General features: G+C 42.4%; 1 protein-coding gene across 3 annotated transcripts in view; it reads left to right on the forward strand.

The window, feature by feature from the left end:
- Window positions 1–25: 25 nt before the first annotated feature.
- The window catches only part of TDRD3 (tudor domain containing 3), a 63,688-nt gene continuing 46,167 nt past the window's right edge, over window positions 26–17,546 (forward strand). Inside the window, exons 1-4 of one of the 3 annotated variants that reach the window (XM_083610637.1) lie at window positions 86–326; window positions 1,105–1,212; window positions 11,665–11,749; window positions 14,018–14,083. In XM_083610637.1, coding sequence (XP_083466763.1) covers window positions 286–326; window positions 1,105–1,212; window positions 11,665–11,749; window positions 14,018–14,083 — 300 coding nt within the window. In that variant the 5' untranslated portion in view covers window positions 86–285. Of the gene's footprint in view, window positions 327–1,104; window positions 1,213–11,664; window positions 11,750–14,017; window positions 14,084–17,546 lie in introns of all 3 variants that reach the window. The other 2 variants (XM_083610638.1, XM_083610639.1) reach the window with 2 other exon arrangements.

Raw genomic sequence — 17,546 nt, forward strand, 5'->3', positions numbered from 1 at the left:
CCGACCCGGAAGCGGAAGCAGCTGCGGAAGCGGAAGCGCGGATCTGGGGGCGCCGGAGACTCCCCGACTTCCGGCAGCGTGAGAGTGGGCGAAGCGGCGCTCCGGGAGGGGCGGGCGGAGGGGGGAGGGGGCCTGCCGTTCTTCCTTTTCCCTCCCCCGGCTTCGTGCGCTTCCCCTCGGGTGCCTCTGCGCCTGCGCGGCGGGGCCTGAGGCGGGCGGGGCCGAGGCCTCCCCGCGTGGCCCTTTCTCCGCGGGGGGCGGAGAGGAGGAGGAGGAAGAGGCGCCATGGCCGACAGAGGCGCCTCGGCGCTCCCGGAGGCCGGCTGGTGAGTGGGGCGGCGGGGGGGGGAGGAGGGCAGCCCCCCAGCGACTTCTCGCCCCTCTTGGCGGCTCCCCTGCCTGAGGCGGCCTCCTGGGCCGCAGCCTTTCCCCGCAGGCCTCCCGAGCGGGTCCCTCTTCATCACCGCTGTGCTCCCTGAAGGCGCCCGGGTGTCGGGGAAGGGCCGAGAGACAGGCTGGTCTTCCCCGAGGAGGGTGGGAATGCCGCGCCCTCCGCGCCGCCGCCTCCCGCATGCCCGGCGGGGTTCTGCCTCTCGGGTTTCGACAGCGGGGGGGGGGGGGTTTGCAAGGGCAGCACCGCTTTGCACCTGGGCTGCTTTTCGGAAGTTTGCAGAACTTGGGTGAGGGTTGCCTTGTCGTCAGCTCACCGTCCAAAAATATTCTTATCAGCCGTTTGTCGCCTCTTGTATTGAATTTCCTATACTTTATTTTAGCATACCTTACAACTGTGTATGGCGGATCAGTAATGCAATCTCCTATACTATAGATGTAGTGACTAAGAAAAGAGATTTGCTTAAGTTCACCTGATGAGTCAAAGTTTGAAGTTGAAGTTTGAGGCATTTCTATCATGTCAGTCTTTTAACTGCTGTCCGAGCTTTTGAACCTAGGTTTCTGTTACTCCTCACGCAGTACACTCTTTCACCTAAAGATATGTTGTCAGCTTGTGAAGATTAGGCCAGAAATGATTAAACTAGCTGCTGTGCAATGGAAATCAAGGTGGCACGATTTAAAGGTTTTTGCATTTGTGCTTGCATTTTTTTTTAGTCCTTTCTGTGGAAATCTGTCCTTGCCCTTTACTTTTCATCAGATATGTACTGAGGTTAGCTTGACAGTTAAGAGATTAATGAAAGTACACTTGAAGAACCTTGCAAGGTATATTTCATATGTTGTTGTTCAGTGCTATATTTATAACTAATAATTACATTGCTTGCAGTATATGTACTGTTGAAACAAACCATTTTCTACTTTAGCAGCTTTGGTAGAGAAAGCTGAATAATGTAAAATGCTGAATACTAAAGTATTCTAGCAAAGCTAATATTTTAAAGTAGTACTTGGGCCTAACCACGAGGTTGACAGCTTTGGTTGACAAGTTCACAACAGTATGAAAACATATTTGGTCACTGATGTGAAGCAATGTTGCTAATTATTTGGAGTGAAGGAGGTGATAGGCAAACTTTTCACCCACTCACTTCCAGCCTGCCAGGAGTTCAGGGACAAGTAGAATAGACAAAGAAAAAGTGATCATACTAGAGTGAAAATTTAGAAATTCTTTGTATTGCTTTTAAGTTTACCTTAAGTACTTCTTCATTAGATATATAATCTAAAATAATTTTGTAAGCTGCAGTGAAAGCATGATGTACCTGGCAGGCATGTGGCCAGCAACGTGTTTATTTAACTTGTATTGATGCACAAAACATATTCCCTGTTAATTTTATGTATTGTATAACTATACCAATTTCCCCCCAGTAGCCAAATGTGTAAAATAATATGACTTAAGCATTTAAAGCTTTGTTTGAAAATTTATTTTTTATTGGAGAAGACCCCTTACATTGGTTGACTTTTGATAGAGAATCAGGGGCTGATATACACTTTTGAACTGAGTTGCATCCAAAATCATGTTCAATGAAGTTCAGCTAGCATTGGGTGAAGAGGATTGAGAGGCAGACTTCACCAGGTCTTCCCGCTTCAAGATTTGGAGGTTTGAGATAACATCTGACACGAGTGGCTGCATGGAGGATGAAGGAGTCATTTTAAAAAGCCTCCCTTTCCCTCTTCCACCAGTGGGAAGCTTTTGCTGGACCTCAGTGCCTTCCAGGAGTGGAAGGAGCCCTTCCATTCACAACAATCTGGCTCCCACCCACTAACGCTAGCATTGAGCTGTGCATTAGCATCCTAGATGGAAGGCACCTGAAGGATAATCTAGTCCAGCCCCCAGAAATGCATGAATCTCAGGTGGCCCGTATGAGGATCGAACCCATAACCTTGGCATTATCAGCACCACTCTCTAACCAACTGAGCCAACTGGCATTAGGAACTCTATATATATTTTGAATAAATACTGTTTACTTTTCCTATCAACACTTTTGGTCAGCAGGTGCAGAGAGAGCAGACTTCCACCCATTAGCCCTGTCCTCATGTTCTATGTGTTAGGCAGAAGGTGAAGATAGGTTTTGTGCATACAGTATAGCTATACTCAGGTAATTTGGAGTCCCTGTGCAGACCAAGGTTCTTGATCACATACTCAAAATGAGGAAAGCCTATTCTGACTTTTTATTAAACATACAGAGATGAGGGGCCAACAAGTACAGTCTAGGTGCCCACCATGTTTTGATAGAACATATGGATAGACCATGAAAACTTGAAAAGAGGGCTATAGTTAACTGAAAAAAGTTACGTTACAATTGATATTTACTTGCATTATGTACATTCATGCATTATGTTACTAATTCAGTACTTCTTTTTTTTTAAAAAAATAATTTTTATTAACTGGCCAATCACATCAAATTAAATCACATCACATAGATTCCAAATTACAAAGCCAAATTTTTAAATTTTGTTGGGGGAACCCATACTTCAAGATCCAAAGGGGGATTCAGATCATCTTCTTATTACTGCGTTAATGTCCCAATCAGTCCAAACAAAATTCATAATTCTATTCATTCTTATCTTGGTGTTTCCACATCATATCTTGTTCATATAATTTCTATTTTTCCTTTACGATCTCTTCTGTTAGTCTCCTTAAGCTGATAAGCAAAATAATAATTCAGTACTTCTTTTAATGCTGTGTGTGTGTGTGTGTGTTGGTGCCCATCTTCAGAGAGAATAGAGTGTTCCTCCAGGGGTGAACTCAAACTGCTGTGTTAGCAACACCAAAGTCACCTCCCTGTCGCGCAAGCCTGGGTGTGTGGAGGTCCTGGACTGTCCAGATGACAAGATCCATCTCTTGGCTTCACTGATGCAGTCCAAAGGAAAGCACAGCAATATGTTTGGCACCAGCTGCAAGAGTTGCCAGAAACAGGCATACAAGGTGCCATCCAACTGTCTTGGGGATTCCACTCTGGATTTGTGTAGTTTTTACTCCTTAGCCTTTTCTTCTCCCAAAGATAACCCACAAGACAGTAGAACTTTTAAGATAAGATTTTTCTTTCTTCTACGTGGGCTACCTTCTGAGGTAGATGAGCCCCATCTGCCTCTCATTTCTCTCTACAGCACATGCAGCAACTGCCTTCTTGACCGTTGGATCCACTGTTGGTCACATCGGCTCAATCTGCAGGAGCCTGTCTTCACATGCAGGGGAAATCCCTAAGTCACCGAGGGTTTGAGACCCTTCGACTACCCTCACCTGGTTTAGCTGGCTAGTCGCAGCCATTTCCTGGGGCGTGGGTTGTTGCATGCTGACAGCTTCTAAAACTTGTTAATGTATGGGTGCTTGAAAAGCTTTCACAGCGCTAGAGCAGTGTATGGTCATATTTAACAGATGTATATGGCAACTTGTTTTTGGATACATAGAATTACACTGGTGTATGTGAACACTGGAATTCAGTACAATTTGCCTGGATTCTCTCACCTAAGATACCTACAGCCAACCTTTTTAGAACTAAAAAGGACACGCAGTGTGAGGACACACAGTGTAAATATGATGACTTAAAATGTTGATTGTAAAAGATTGCTTTATTTTCTTGTTGTTTGTATGTGAAAACCCCAATAAAAAAAGAACTAAAATATTCACCCGATGAAGTTAAACGACAGATTAACAGAGCCAGACTGATACCCAGAGAAAATTTGCTGCAAGACAGACCCCGAAAAAGAAAATAACAGAACACCACTAGTAATCACATACAGCTCCCATGTTAAAACAGTACAACACATCATCAGAGATCTACAACCTCTCCTAGACAATGGCAGTTCTCTTTCACAAGCTCTGGGAGGAAGACCTTTCATTGCCTACAGACAACCACCCAATCCTAAACAACTCCTCACCCACAATAATACAACAACCAGACTTAACATGGACACTGGTACCAGAGCCTGCAATAAACCCAGATGCCAACTTTGCTGCCACATGCACCCGGATAACACCATTACTGGCCCCAACAACATCAAACATACCATCTCAGGACTATTTAATTGCTCATCTTCTAACATTGTGTATACCATCAAATGCCAACAGTGCCCTTCAGCTCTCTATATTGTACAAACAGGCCAAACCCTACACCAAAGGATAAATGGACATAAATCTGATATCAGGAATCACAAGACAGAGAAACCAGTAGGAGAACACTTCAGTCTCCCAGGACATTCTATACAAGATCTCAAAGTAGCTGTCTTATTACAAAAGAATTTCAGAAATAGACAGGAAAGAGAAGTTGCTGAATTGCAACTTATTACCAAACTTAAAACCATGGAGAGACCTGGTCTGAATAGAGACATTGGATTCTTATATCATTATACATGATAAAGCTATTTTTAGCCATCTCACCCCTTGCTTTTTCCTGTAGGACCAATTGCAGTCATTAACAGTCGTCAACTTGTTTACCACATCTATTAGCCAATCACCCATTCCCACCACCCTTCTGAGTAATACCCCTCCCCATCCTCTCACTATATATAAGGGTCTGATGACTTCTGTTTCAGTGTATCTGAAGAAGTGTGCATGCACACAAAAGCTCATACCAATAACTAACTTAGTTGGTCTCTAAGGAGCTACCGGAAGGAATTTTATTTTATTTTATTTATGATGTTTTAATGTATTTTTAATCTTTTGTTGGAAGCCGCCCAAAGGGGCTGGGGAAACCCAGCCAGATGGATGGGGTATAAATAAATTATTATTATTATTTGCTTATTGCGTGCTGAGATTGTTTACAGTCATGGGGAAAAGAAAGCGCAGCCTCTTTGAATTCTGTGGTTTTACATATGAAGACATAATAACAACCAATTGTTCCTTAGCATGTCTTAAAATTAGGTAAATACCAGTGTGTATACTCAGTGTGTTGTAGCTGTGAAAAAGGCAAATCTCATGCTGGGGATTTTAAAGAAAGGAATTGAAAATAAAGCCACCCGTTTCCTAACCCCATTATACACACCTATGGTGCGGCTTCATTTGGAATACTGCGTACAGTTGTGGTCACCTCCCCTCAAAAAGAATATTGTATAACCAGTTCAGAAAAGGGCAACCAAAATAATCATGGGGATGGAGCGACGACTCTATGAGGAAAGGTTGCAGTGTTCAGAACTTTTAGTTTAGAGAAAGGGGGAATAAGAGGTATCATGATAGAAGTTTATAAAATTATGTCTGGCATGGAGAAAGTGGCTGGAGAATTTTTTCTCTCATAACGTTAGAACTTTTGGACATTCAATGAAGTTGAACATTGGAAGATTCAAGGAAGTCATTCTTCATGCAACACATAATCCAGTGGTTTTCAACCTTTTTGAGCCCATGGCTCCCTTGACCGACTGCAATCTTTGTGCGGCACCCCTGTGGGGCTCAGGAGCCCAGTTATGTCAACCCTTGCCTGTAGCTCCTCACCCTTTTTCAAACACCCTCCCTTGTGGAGTGTTCCCCCAGCCTCCTCTCCCCTCTTTTTGGGAGTCCTCCAGGCAGCCGCTGCCACCACCCCTGGTCTCTGAGCCACCCGCCCAAAAGAGATGCCTCATACTACCCTACAGGGGCCTCGGAAGAGGATGTCCCCAGCCTTAGCAGCCCAACAGAGACTAGCTGAAAGTGAACGTGAGGCCATCACCTTACTCACCTTGAGTGGCAGCAGCAGGCGCAGCTGGGCCTGCATGGCAGAAAAGCACCCCTTCAGTGCTGGGTACTCAGCTCCCAGACAGACACTGCACGCAGCAAGCACAAGAAAGGCCAGCACTGCGCCTGCTTGCCCAGCCTCCCACTTGTCTGTCCATTCCCAACAGCAAGGGCTGGCTGGCTGGGCTCCCTCATCCACTTGCTTGCTTCCTCCGAGGCTGCCGCAGCTGCTGACAACCAGCACCCCCTGGCCAGCCCCAGAGCCAGGGCTGCTGCAACAAACAGCCATGCAAGCCTTTGGGAGGCAGAGATGCAATAGGGCATCAGAGGAGGGAGGGAAGGAAAGAGAGATGGAGGCCAGTGTTGCCCACGGCACACCTGACCAGCATTCAAGGCACCCCAGGGTGCCATGGAACACTGGTTGATAACCAGTGCCCTATTCTATTTAACATCTACATGAAACTCTTTAATAAAATAATTATTAGAAAAAACATGGCTTAAATGATACTACTCTGGGCATAAATGCAAGTGAACATATCTCTTTTGAACCTTTGGCACAATTTTCTTGATTGCTACTTACTGGAGTGTAATCATGTGATTTCAACAAGATTCTTTTTTTTGTAGCAGTAAACTAAATTTAGTTATGCTTCTGATTCAGGATCCGAAATAAAATTATGTAGGCTTTGAGATAAATGAGAGATTCTGTTTTTCTGTTTAAGGAAGGACTAACACATTTAAGACCTTAAGTGAGAAGAGCTGTCTCTCATTACGTTAGTCTATATTAATTGCTTATTCACATATACCCGCTCCCCCAGCCAACTCACTGCATAGTTTCAAATAATGGTTTTGAAATCTGATGTGCATGACTGGGGGCTGGGGAGAGAAAGAAGGGCACACAGTCAACTCAAAGTACAGTGGTACCTTCGGTTAAGAACTTAATTCGTTCTGGAGGTCCGTTCTTAACCTGAAACTGTTCTTAACCTGAAGCACCACTTTAGCTAATGGGGCCTCCCGCTGCCGCTGCACTGCCAGAGCACAATTTCTGTTCTCATCCTGAAGCAAAGTTCTTAACCCGAGGTACTATTTTTGGGTTAGCGGAGTCTGTAACCTGAAGCGTATGTAGACTGAAGTGTATGTAACCCGAGGTACCACTGTACACAAAGGTTGTGAGCATCCAGTGCATCTCTTGCATAAACCACAATGTACATAGAACAATGTTCCTTGCTGTAATTGTGCTCTAAAAGGTCAATTTTAGCAACTTTCCTGTTTTAATTTATATACTGCTTAATGCCAAACTAGGTTTCTAAGTGGTTTACAAAATATAGAAAACCAGGTTATGAAAACATTAATATATAAACACCTATAAATAAAATGAGCAATAAGACAATACCATTAAAACAATATATCAAGTACAGGAGATTTTGGTTGTGAGATCAAGTGAATGTCTTTGTCAGAAACTTCTTCAAAAGCCAACAGAACGCCTTTCGAGAGGGGCTTTTGTGTCTCTGAGCAGGCAGTGCTTTGCACAACAGCAGTACAACCAGTGGTTGGTGTATTCATTGTGTTCTTATGATATTGTAAGCTGCCTTTGTAAGATGTTAAGCCCCAAAAGCAGAATGTGCTATATTTTATATTTTTGTTTTATACAAATGCATTATTCTAACACCCAAGTATTCCCTGGTTCCCCTATTCCTTTTTGACCTGATGGAAGTCTCATAGAACATGCATTTATGTGCTGTTCTTGCCGCACATAATAGTCTAGTTCAGGGGTTGGCAAGGCTTACCAGGCATGGGCCGGATCACTCCCACAGAGATCCTCCGTGGGCCGGGCCAGCACAGCGCGATGCCAGAAATAGCTTCTGTGCATGCCCAGACACCGAAAATCGTGCCTGCGCAGAAGCGATTTCCAGTGTCTGGGCATGCGCAGACGTGATTTCCGGTGTCTGGGCATGCACAGAAACAATTTCTGGAGCTGCGGAAGAGAGTCCCTGTGCCATGCTGTGCCAGTTTAGCGCAGCTCAGTTTGGGGGTGGCTCTTGGGCCGGTTAAACGGCCTCCGTGGGCCTCTTCTGGCCCATGGGCCTTAGGTTGCCTACCCCTGGCTCTAGTTAATGCTGGTGAGTGTATAGGAAATTATTGTGTCAGGTAGGTTTGAGTGTTTTGTGGATAATGTGTTAAGACAATTAGGCTGTAATTGTAGGTGCCTGTTCTTGGGAGTAAGTCCCACAGAATTCAGTGAAGCTTATTGTTGAGTTGGCCTGCATGCTTTTGCTCTGCATAAATTATAGACTTTCTGAAATGGAATCGAAAATACATATTCTACCTGCACTCTTCTGCTCAAACATGCAACTCCATAAAACTAGTGTTAAATTTAAAACTATTTATTTATACTTGGACATTCTCCCCCAATTTTAAAACACTCGTTTATTTTTTAAGGAACAAGGACTTGACATGCAGCAATAGTTCCACCAAGTGGTGATTCCATAGTTGTACATTGTGATGTTTCCTAGACAAGAAAATTCTGTTTGCTTTGTTTAAGTATAATTTCCTTCCAGGTTGAAAGTAAGATGTAAGCACAGCATATTGTATGTTATTATTATTTACTAAACAGTATATTACAGTATTTCAGTGACATCCTCAATTACATCATTCCATATTTTAGCGTTGGTCCAGTTCCTACTTCAAAACATTAACAAAAATACTTTTGAGTAGCATTATGAATTATTGTTGCAATTATTATTATTATTATTATTATTATTATTATTATTATACTTTATTTTCTTTCATTGGTGCACACTGCTTTGAGGTGTGTGTTTTTTAAAACAACAAAGATTACATTGGTTTGGATTTTGCTTTAGAAAGCAGGATGGTTCAGCTTATGTTGCTTTGCTTCAACTTGGGTCCAAATCAGAGCTTTGCTTCAGAAAAGCCAAGGCTTTGTAATACTTTTTTCACCGTGTGTGTGTATCTCCTTAAAATCTTTATTGAAGGTCCTGCTCTAAGTTCCCCAGCAGATGAAGTGAGATAGGTGACATCTAAGGAGGGCTATCTTGGTGACAGCAATTTATGAAGTAGATTCAGGCAAGAGGCTTACCTGGCACCATCTTTATAGTTTTTTCAGCATCAGATAAATACTTTTTTTCCACATTAAAAGAGTTAGAACCTCAGATTAAACAGACAAGTTGTTTAATCTGAGGTTCTCAAAATTATGATTCATCCTTATTATGTATCTGCCAGAAATAAATCTTCATACTCCTTTCATTGTTTTGTATCATATTTTTAATATTTATTTTCATTCTTTGTTTTTAGTGCACTTCCCTGCACTAAAGTTGTTTAACTTTATAAATATAATAAATAAATATTTTTGTAGGTAGAGGATGTACTTAACTCTGATCTAAAGCTGGTAAGCCTGCTCAAGTTGTGACCAGCTAAGCCAAACACTGCCCAACTCCCATGTGCTAAAGCCTGCCAGATACTTAGCAACCCCTTGCTTCGGCAGTGGCAGGCAGCAAAATCAAGTTTTTTACTCCTTTGTGTAGCTGTTAAATGTCTAGTGGCTATATAACTGATAGCTTGACATATAGAAGGAAGTTATTGCATGTGTGTATACCAAACTTCAAAATGACAAGCCATGTTCTGATTGTCTTCTGAACCTACTTAATGGTTAAAAGGGTGTGTGTGTGGCAGGGAATTCAATAGAGTGGTGAAGATAGCTTTGGGGGAAATGCAGTTCTTTTTACAGCTACTGGTTTGGATGTAGTGTTACTCTTAGAGTGCTCTCCTGAATCATCTTCTGCAAGCAGAGCTTGAATTCAGCACCTTTTAAATTTAGCACTATAGTACAGTGGTACCTCAGGTTACATACGCTTCAGGTTACAGACTCCACTAACCCAAAAATAGTACCTCGGGTTAAGCACTTTGCTTCAGGATGAGAACTTTGCTTCAGGATGAGAACAGAAATTGTGCTCCAGCGGCGTGGCCCCATTAGCTAAAGTGGTGCTTCAGGTTAAGAACAGTTTCACGTTAAGAACAGACCTCCGGAACGAATTAAGTACTTAACCCGAGGTACCACTGTAGTTATAAGCCCTGCTGGGATTGGCTCCGCTCCAGAGTTTCTGAGTTAAATTGATCCCCACCCAAAGCACAGCATGCATTTGGGATTGAATCCCTTCCCTGTTTTCAGCAGGAATATTTGCATCTGTGACTTGGTGCAAGCTGAGACTGTAAAAATTAAAAATAATCCAGAGTGCACTTCTAATTCTTCCCTTGAGCCAAGTCACCTGATGTGCGGCTCTTGGAGGGTTGGCTGGATCCATTTCCTCACCTGTCATTTAGTGTAATGTGTGAATGTAGAAAACAAATTTCCTATCAGGCTTCAGCTTTATTTTTTTATTTTTTATTATTTCTGGCTAAGTTGCATGAAAATGTTTCTTTTTCAATAAAGGCGTGGTTTAAAAACAAGCAATGGTGTTTGTGAACCCGATAGGTTCATGTTTGCATGGACAAGTAATGGGTGGTATCCAAAAGTTAGGACCATTAATTTCAGTACATCTTCAGTGAGTAAGACTTAATTGCGCAGCACCCAATGTTTCCTGTCCAGCTGCAGCCCTTCCTGACATGGAGGATCTCCTGATTTTTAAGGAGTGTCTTTTCCGGAAGTTCAAGAGGCTGAACTGAAAACCCCTGCTACATCAGTAGAATTTTATGCATGGCTGTTTGGTCTTTACCATTATCGTAATGGTGATCCGCCATATTGTTTCCCCCTCAAAACAGCAAAATGGGGTGGGGGGTTGAAAATAAGTATTTGGGAATATTGTATATGGAACGGTAAGGGTATTGTTGAGGCATCAGAATTTGCTGAGGAACACCTTCAATAAATAATATTTTGATAACCTGGCAAAAAAAGTAAAAGCATCAAACTTGCTTTACAAAACATAATCAAGTTCATATTAATTGAGGGTGTTGCTCTTGAATATCTTGGAACAGTCAGGTCAAAGTTACTTACAACCAATCTGTTTTGAAAGCAAAGGAATTAGCTTCAGCTGCTACAATGTTTGGTTGGATTACTTAGAAAATAAGAATGACTTTGTTATTTCAGGACAATGTCCAGCATAATGAGCAACATTTAGTGATGTCTATGTGCTTGTGCAACAGGACTTGGTTCCTTTTCTCCCTCATACAGCACCTCCCCAGGCCATTAAACTCTGTTTCATAGAGTCCCATAAGCCTCCAGAGCAGATCTTTGGAGGTCACTTGTGGGGCTCATGGGAGGGAGAGAGGTCACACTGCTACATTGGCTCTCACCCAAGGCTTCTATCGGTGACCAACTAGTCATTCCATAAAAGCTCACAAGCAAACTAGGAGGACAAGAGTTCTTCTCCTTTGTTCTCCCCATCATCTGGTATTTTGGAGACTTACTGTGCAACAGTTTAACATCCCAGAATTGCTTCAGTGAAATCGTAACTTGCTGTACAACTTAAGATGCATTAGAAATGTTTTCATGGATAGATTAAGGATTTGGGATGTTTTCATTTGAGATATCCGTATACTAAATCAACATTTTTCATTTCTTTTAATAGGTACCTGTCAGATGAAGGAATTGAAGCCTGCACAAATTCATCTGACAAAGTCAACATAAACAACATTATTCTGATTGCACTTAATGTAGGTAGCATATGTGAACTTTCATAATTGTCTTGTTAATTGTCACTTATTGTGATCATTAGCTTAAGGGTTGGCTGATATAATACAAAATGAAATACCATAGTTATTAAAGGTGCTATTATTGTAAAATAATTACTAGAAAACCCTAAAATAGGTTAGAATAGTATTATACAAATAAAGTTTTGCCTAGTAATTATTTAGGGTGGGTGACTTGAGTTGTTGTCTTAAAAGGAATAAAATAGGCCCATCACAATAACAATTGCTAGATTTAATTTCCATTCTGAGTTATGGAAATACAGTTTTGCAATTTTGTTTTTACTTGCTGGGTTTAAAGAACAGGTTTCCATCTGTAATAGAAGTTGATTGAAGCCGTTTTATGTATATATTCTACCTTGTTTTTATGCTCTGGTCTTAACTATGTTGGATAAATTAAGTTAGAAATACTATTTCTGTTATAGAAGTATAGGCATTCTTTAGTCTATTACCTGGGGATTTAGCTGGATGCAATTTCTTCTGCCATAACATTGTTAAATAGAAAACAATAGTGATATGGTTCATTCTTTGAAATCACTATTTCTCCTGCTTCTCCCCAAAGGGAACAAGGTAGAACTATCGGTGTTGACTGCATCCGTGTTATATAAGCATTTTTTCTAAGTTTTGTTAGTGCTTCATACAATTCTCTTCGTATTTCTTAAGAATAATTCTGTATAGTATATCAATTACTAACTTTATGTGTTCTCTGAAAATTTAACTGTGGGCTTCTGTTCATGCTTCTATACTAGGCAAGCAATAGTTTTTCTGGTTCTTGCCTTCGTTTAAAATTACCTTTTCAGCGCAGCAGATTTTTTTATACCAACAAAAATTGTGCTAGTGTACTGCATTGTCAGGTAATAGACTAAGCATATGTTATCATTAACCAGCAAATAGTCAGAATCTATGAGCAGACATTTAAGGAAACAGAATGGAAGACTAAAGACCCTGTCATGCCTTCTCTCTTTCTCTCCTTAGAATTATAGTCTTTTATAGTATCTGAAGAAGTGTGCATGCACATGAAAGCTTATACCAAGAACAAACTTAGTTGGTCTCTAAGGTTCTACTGGACAATTTATATATATATATATTTAGTCTTTTATAGTGTTCATTATATTTCCTTTGGGTTTCCTCACCCATATTTTGCTGGTGCGTCTCATACATCTTGCAAATCTGTTCTAGAGGGATAGCATAAGGAGCTGCAGTCAGCAGGAAAATAGCCCTAGCACCCATGTACACAACTCCTTTGTCATTTCTGCTTCCTCTCAGGATGCTTTAGATTTCATTCAATAATACCACCTACATGATCCCACAGGAGTTTTTGCAGCCATGCATACTAGAAACTTGCTTAATACAGTGGATGAACAAAATATAGTTATGTAAATAACTAATGAAGGTTATGTAAATCCTAATTGTAAAGGGTGTGCAGGTAAAGAACCAACATTTAAACCACAGAGATTTAATGATTTCTATTTTTAAAAATGAGCGGTGTCTCTGGCATTGGGTCAGCTATTGGAACAATACTATAAATGTTTAGTTCAAAGTTAAAACAAAAATTTGAAGCATAAATCATTTAATTCTATTGTGCACCTGCTTGTTTATAGGAAGAAAATGTAATCTGAGTGTTGCAGTGTCTTGGGTAGTAATATTCATTTTTTAAAAATACTGTATACTTCCTTTTAAAAGTGAACATCTCAATGTGCTTTACACAATAAAAACATAAAACAATGAAATAGTGTATATGTGTGTGTATAAAACAATTAACTAAAAAAAACCCATTCTAAATAAAAATAAAAATATCAGTAACAGCTAGCTAAAGGATATGACATACAAAACCTGCTTCAAGTAAATGTAGACTAAAGCAGCTGGATCTTAGAAACCATTATGAAATATGGAGGCAACCAAGCATACATAGCTGCTAGAGGTCTGAACTGTAATTTCTGTAAAAAGGCAACAAGTTTTTTATAACATTATTTTACTCTTCTTAAGTAGGGATTATTCCTTTTTAAAGATTTACATTAAGTTGCACAAAAGATTATTTTGTTTAAGAGCTGTGTATGAGAATCATGAGCTTGATAATATTTACTTTGTTCATGGGTATGTATATTTACCAGTATGCGTGACTGTGAAATACTGTTATTACTTCTTACTATAAATTATTTCTTATGAATTGTTACTTTCTTTCTGGTATCTATTTTGGAAAACAGTACTCAAACTTAATTTCTATTTTGACTTCAGACAGATTTAAGAGCTATTGGGAAGAAGTTCCTTCCAAGTGACATCAATGGCGGAAAGGTGGAAAAGGTAAAATTGCTGGCTTTTGCAGTACTTGTGTTCATACAGTACTTGTATTCCTGCAGCTTTTCCAGCTGAACTTGTCTCTCTTCTTCTCCCTTCTCCATTTACTGGGCATCATCCCTGCAGGGGCTACTGGTGTCAGGTGATTAACAGGTGGGTTGTCAAAGTCTCTTGCAAGGTTTTCTCAGGTGCCTGGGAGCCAGCTGATTGTCAGGTGCTTGGGAACAGAGCTAGCTTTTAGGCACTTGGAGAGCACTGTGCAAGCCCTGGGCACCAGGATGACAGTGCTGCATGCTGCATGGATCAGCTGTGTGATCTAGTTCCTTTATCTAGTGATCTAGGGAACTTGGTGGCACAGCTAAACCAGCAAGGTGAGCTCACTCGCTATCAGCTGGGTAGTAACTTTATTCCTGCTGTGATTGAGTTGTCCAATCCAGCCACTTCTCTACCCGCCCCACACCTGACGTCACATATGATGTCACATGCGGGCAGGTGGGGGAAACAGCCCCAAACACATCCCCACCCTCATCGGAACAACGATAACTAGGGTGTAACAGTACAGTTTCATGGAACATAGAATCATGATATACAAGCTTCAGCCACAAGATGGCTGTGTTAGATTAAATTTGAAGAAAAATGTTGAACTTCAGCATATGTGACAGATAATGTAACAGCGTGCCTTATTGTGAGTAGAGTTAAATGGTGTTTAATATAATGATTATTGTATTTAAACAGGAAATCTGATACTTCTCAGTGTATGAAGGGTTTGAACAAATTTAGAGCTAATCCAAACTATGCGCAGTTAGCATTTTTTCCAAATTATTGTTGGAATATTAGGTTTAAGTGCTGAAATCAATTTAGGTTAGCAGTCTTGGTCTTCTCTGCAAATATCTTTAATATCTGTTTGGTTGTACAAATGAAAATTAGGGATCTTTTTAATATATTGTTATGCTGACGGTGAGACTAGATCTTCTCTTGTCTTTTTAGTGCTGGGTGTTTAAGCGATTTTTTTCAGAAGCCTTAGCTCTGTACAGTGGTACCTCGGGTTAAGTACTTAATTCGTTCTGGAGGTCCGTTCTTAACCTGAAACTGTTCTTAACCTGAAGCACCACTTTAGCTAATGGGGCCTCCTGCCGCCTCCGCACTGCCGGAGCCCGATTTCTGTTCTCATCCTGAAGCAAAGTTCTTAACCTGAAGCACTATTTCTGGGTTAGCGGAGTCTGCAACCTGAAGCGTATGTAACTCGAGGTACCACTGTAATTAAATGTATATGTTTAATGGGTGTAACCATCAGGTGAGAAGCTGAAAAAACAGGGTGCCAAAGTATAAGCTGCACTTTTGTGGGTCAGATGGCCTCTAGATGGACCCATTTGTTAGAGGAGGGAGATAAATTGTGCTTAGACAAGGAATCATTTGGTAAATTCAACAAGGAGGTTTTAGGATTGGGACAGACATAATTTTGCAGATTCTTCTGCACAAACAGCCTGTAGATATTGGACTGCTTCACATTTTAAACTAAACAATGATTTAGTGCTATGTACACAAGCCTAGAATGAGCCTGAGGAAAGGCCAATGTCCCCCAGCTCTCCTGTGCAACCAGGAGAATAGCTTCTTAGGAGCCAGAATAAAATTCAGCCACCCCACTTGCTGTACTTAATAGTTGAATTTAGCAGCACAGAAGTTCCCGCCACAACAGTTTGGCAATTGTTTCTGAAGGTTAAAGAAGGTTTTCTAGTGGGTGGGTGTTTTTTGTCAACTCTATTTTGTCCTGTATATCTCTGGCTTTGGTGTCATTTCACCTCAGCGGCCAGTGGAATCTGTGCATGCATAGGCCCCACTGTCTTCAACTTAACTACTTTCCTGGGAGTAAGCCCCATTGCATTCAGTAGGGCTTGCTTGCGAGTAGACACACTTTTGCTTGCGCTGCTTATTGAAAAACACCCTCCCCATCATTCTCACATAGTACCCAACCTCCCATTTCAGCATACGGCAGCTAGCTAAATCTTCTCCCCCCCCCCCAGCCCTCATCCCATCAATCTCCCTTTTTATCAAAGGGAGGGAGGGAGGCCAAACAAGCAAAAAGATAGTCTCCTGATACTGAAATTTTAATCAAATCATGAAATCGCTTTTTGTTTTATATAAAAAAATGACCTTCTAATATATTGCAGATCATGTGCATGGTATTCAGAAAACACAATATTGGAAAAACCGGGAAGCTAGTGCTTCTTCCTGTGCTAACTCTGCCTCGGTCAGCTGTTCCCTGCCAGCAGGCTGCTGCAAAAATCGCCACCTCTTTGAGAATGGGTTAGCTCTCCCCAGTGGCGGAGGATGCCGCTCGGGCACATGGGGCTGGGCAAGGGCGGCAACACACCGCAAGGCCTCCGGAGTCTGCCTGCCTCCTCCCACTCAGCCGCCCTACAGCTGGGGGGAGGCAGCGGGCGGTCCGTTGGGGCAGTGCGGAGCCTGAGCACGCCCAAGCCACCATGTCTCTCCCAGGAGAGAGGCGTGGCTCGGGCGTGCTTCAGGCCCCGCGGTGAGTGCCGCCCGGCATTTTGTCACCCCCCTCAATGGTGACACACAGGGCGGCCCGCACCCATCGCACCCCCCCCTTCCTCCACCTGGCTCTCCTTGCCATCCCTACTAATAGCTACAATAAAGGTAAAGGTAAAGGTACCCTTGCCCGTACGGGCCAGTCTTGACAGACTCTAGGGTTTTGCGTTCATCTCACTCTAGAGGCCGGGAGCCAGCGCTGTCCGCAGACACTTCCGGGTCACGTGGCCAGCGTGACGAAGCTGCTCCGGCGAACCGCCACCAGAGCAGCACACGGAACGCCGTTTACCTTCCCCTAGAAAGCGGTACCTATTTATCTACTTGCACTTAATTGTGCTTTCGAACTGCTAGGTGGGCAGGAGCTGGGACCGAACGACGGGAGCTCACCCCGCCGCGGGGATTCAAACCGCTGACCATGCAATTGGCAAGTCCTAGGCGCTGAGGTTTTACCCACAGCGCCACCCGCGTCCCTGGAATAGCTACAATAGTCTGCTGCAAAAATTCCTGCCTTTTCCCGTTAGCTCTCCCCGTCATCACTACAAATAGCTACAAAAACTGGTTACAGGCTGAGCAAAAATCGCTGCAATCTCTGCACAGTTTCCTCTGCCTCCTGATCGTTTTTCACTTCCAAATTGCTTTCTTCCTTGCTCCAGTGATGCTGAGTCTCTCTGTGGCACAACACTTACAAGGAACTAGCGTATTTTTTGTCCCCATAGGACGCTCCGTCCCATAGGACGCACCTAGTTTTTTTTGGGGGGGGGGGGAAATAAAGGAAATTTTTTTCCCCTTTATTTCCCCCCCAAAAGCAGGTCGGGGAAACCGAACCAGGTCGAGGAACAGCGGGATGGCGGCGCTGCGCCTCCCTGCTGTCCCCTGAGCTTGTGGGGCTGGCCAATGTCTGCCCGGCGCGAGGGGCGCT

The sequence above is a fragment of the Podarcis filfolensis genome (genome assembly GCF_964270895.1).
Source record: "Podarcis filfolensis genome assembly, chromosome: 4".
Classification (NCBI taxonomy): domain Eukaryota; kingdom Metazoa; phylum Chordata; class Lepidosauria; order Squamata; family Lacertidae; genus Podarcis; species Podarcis filfolensis.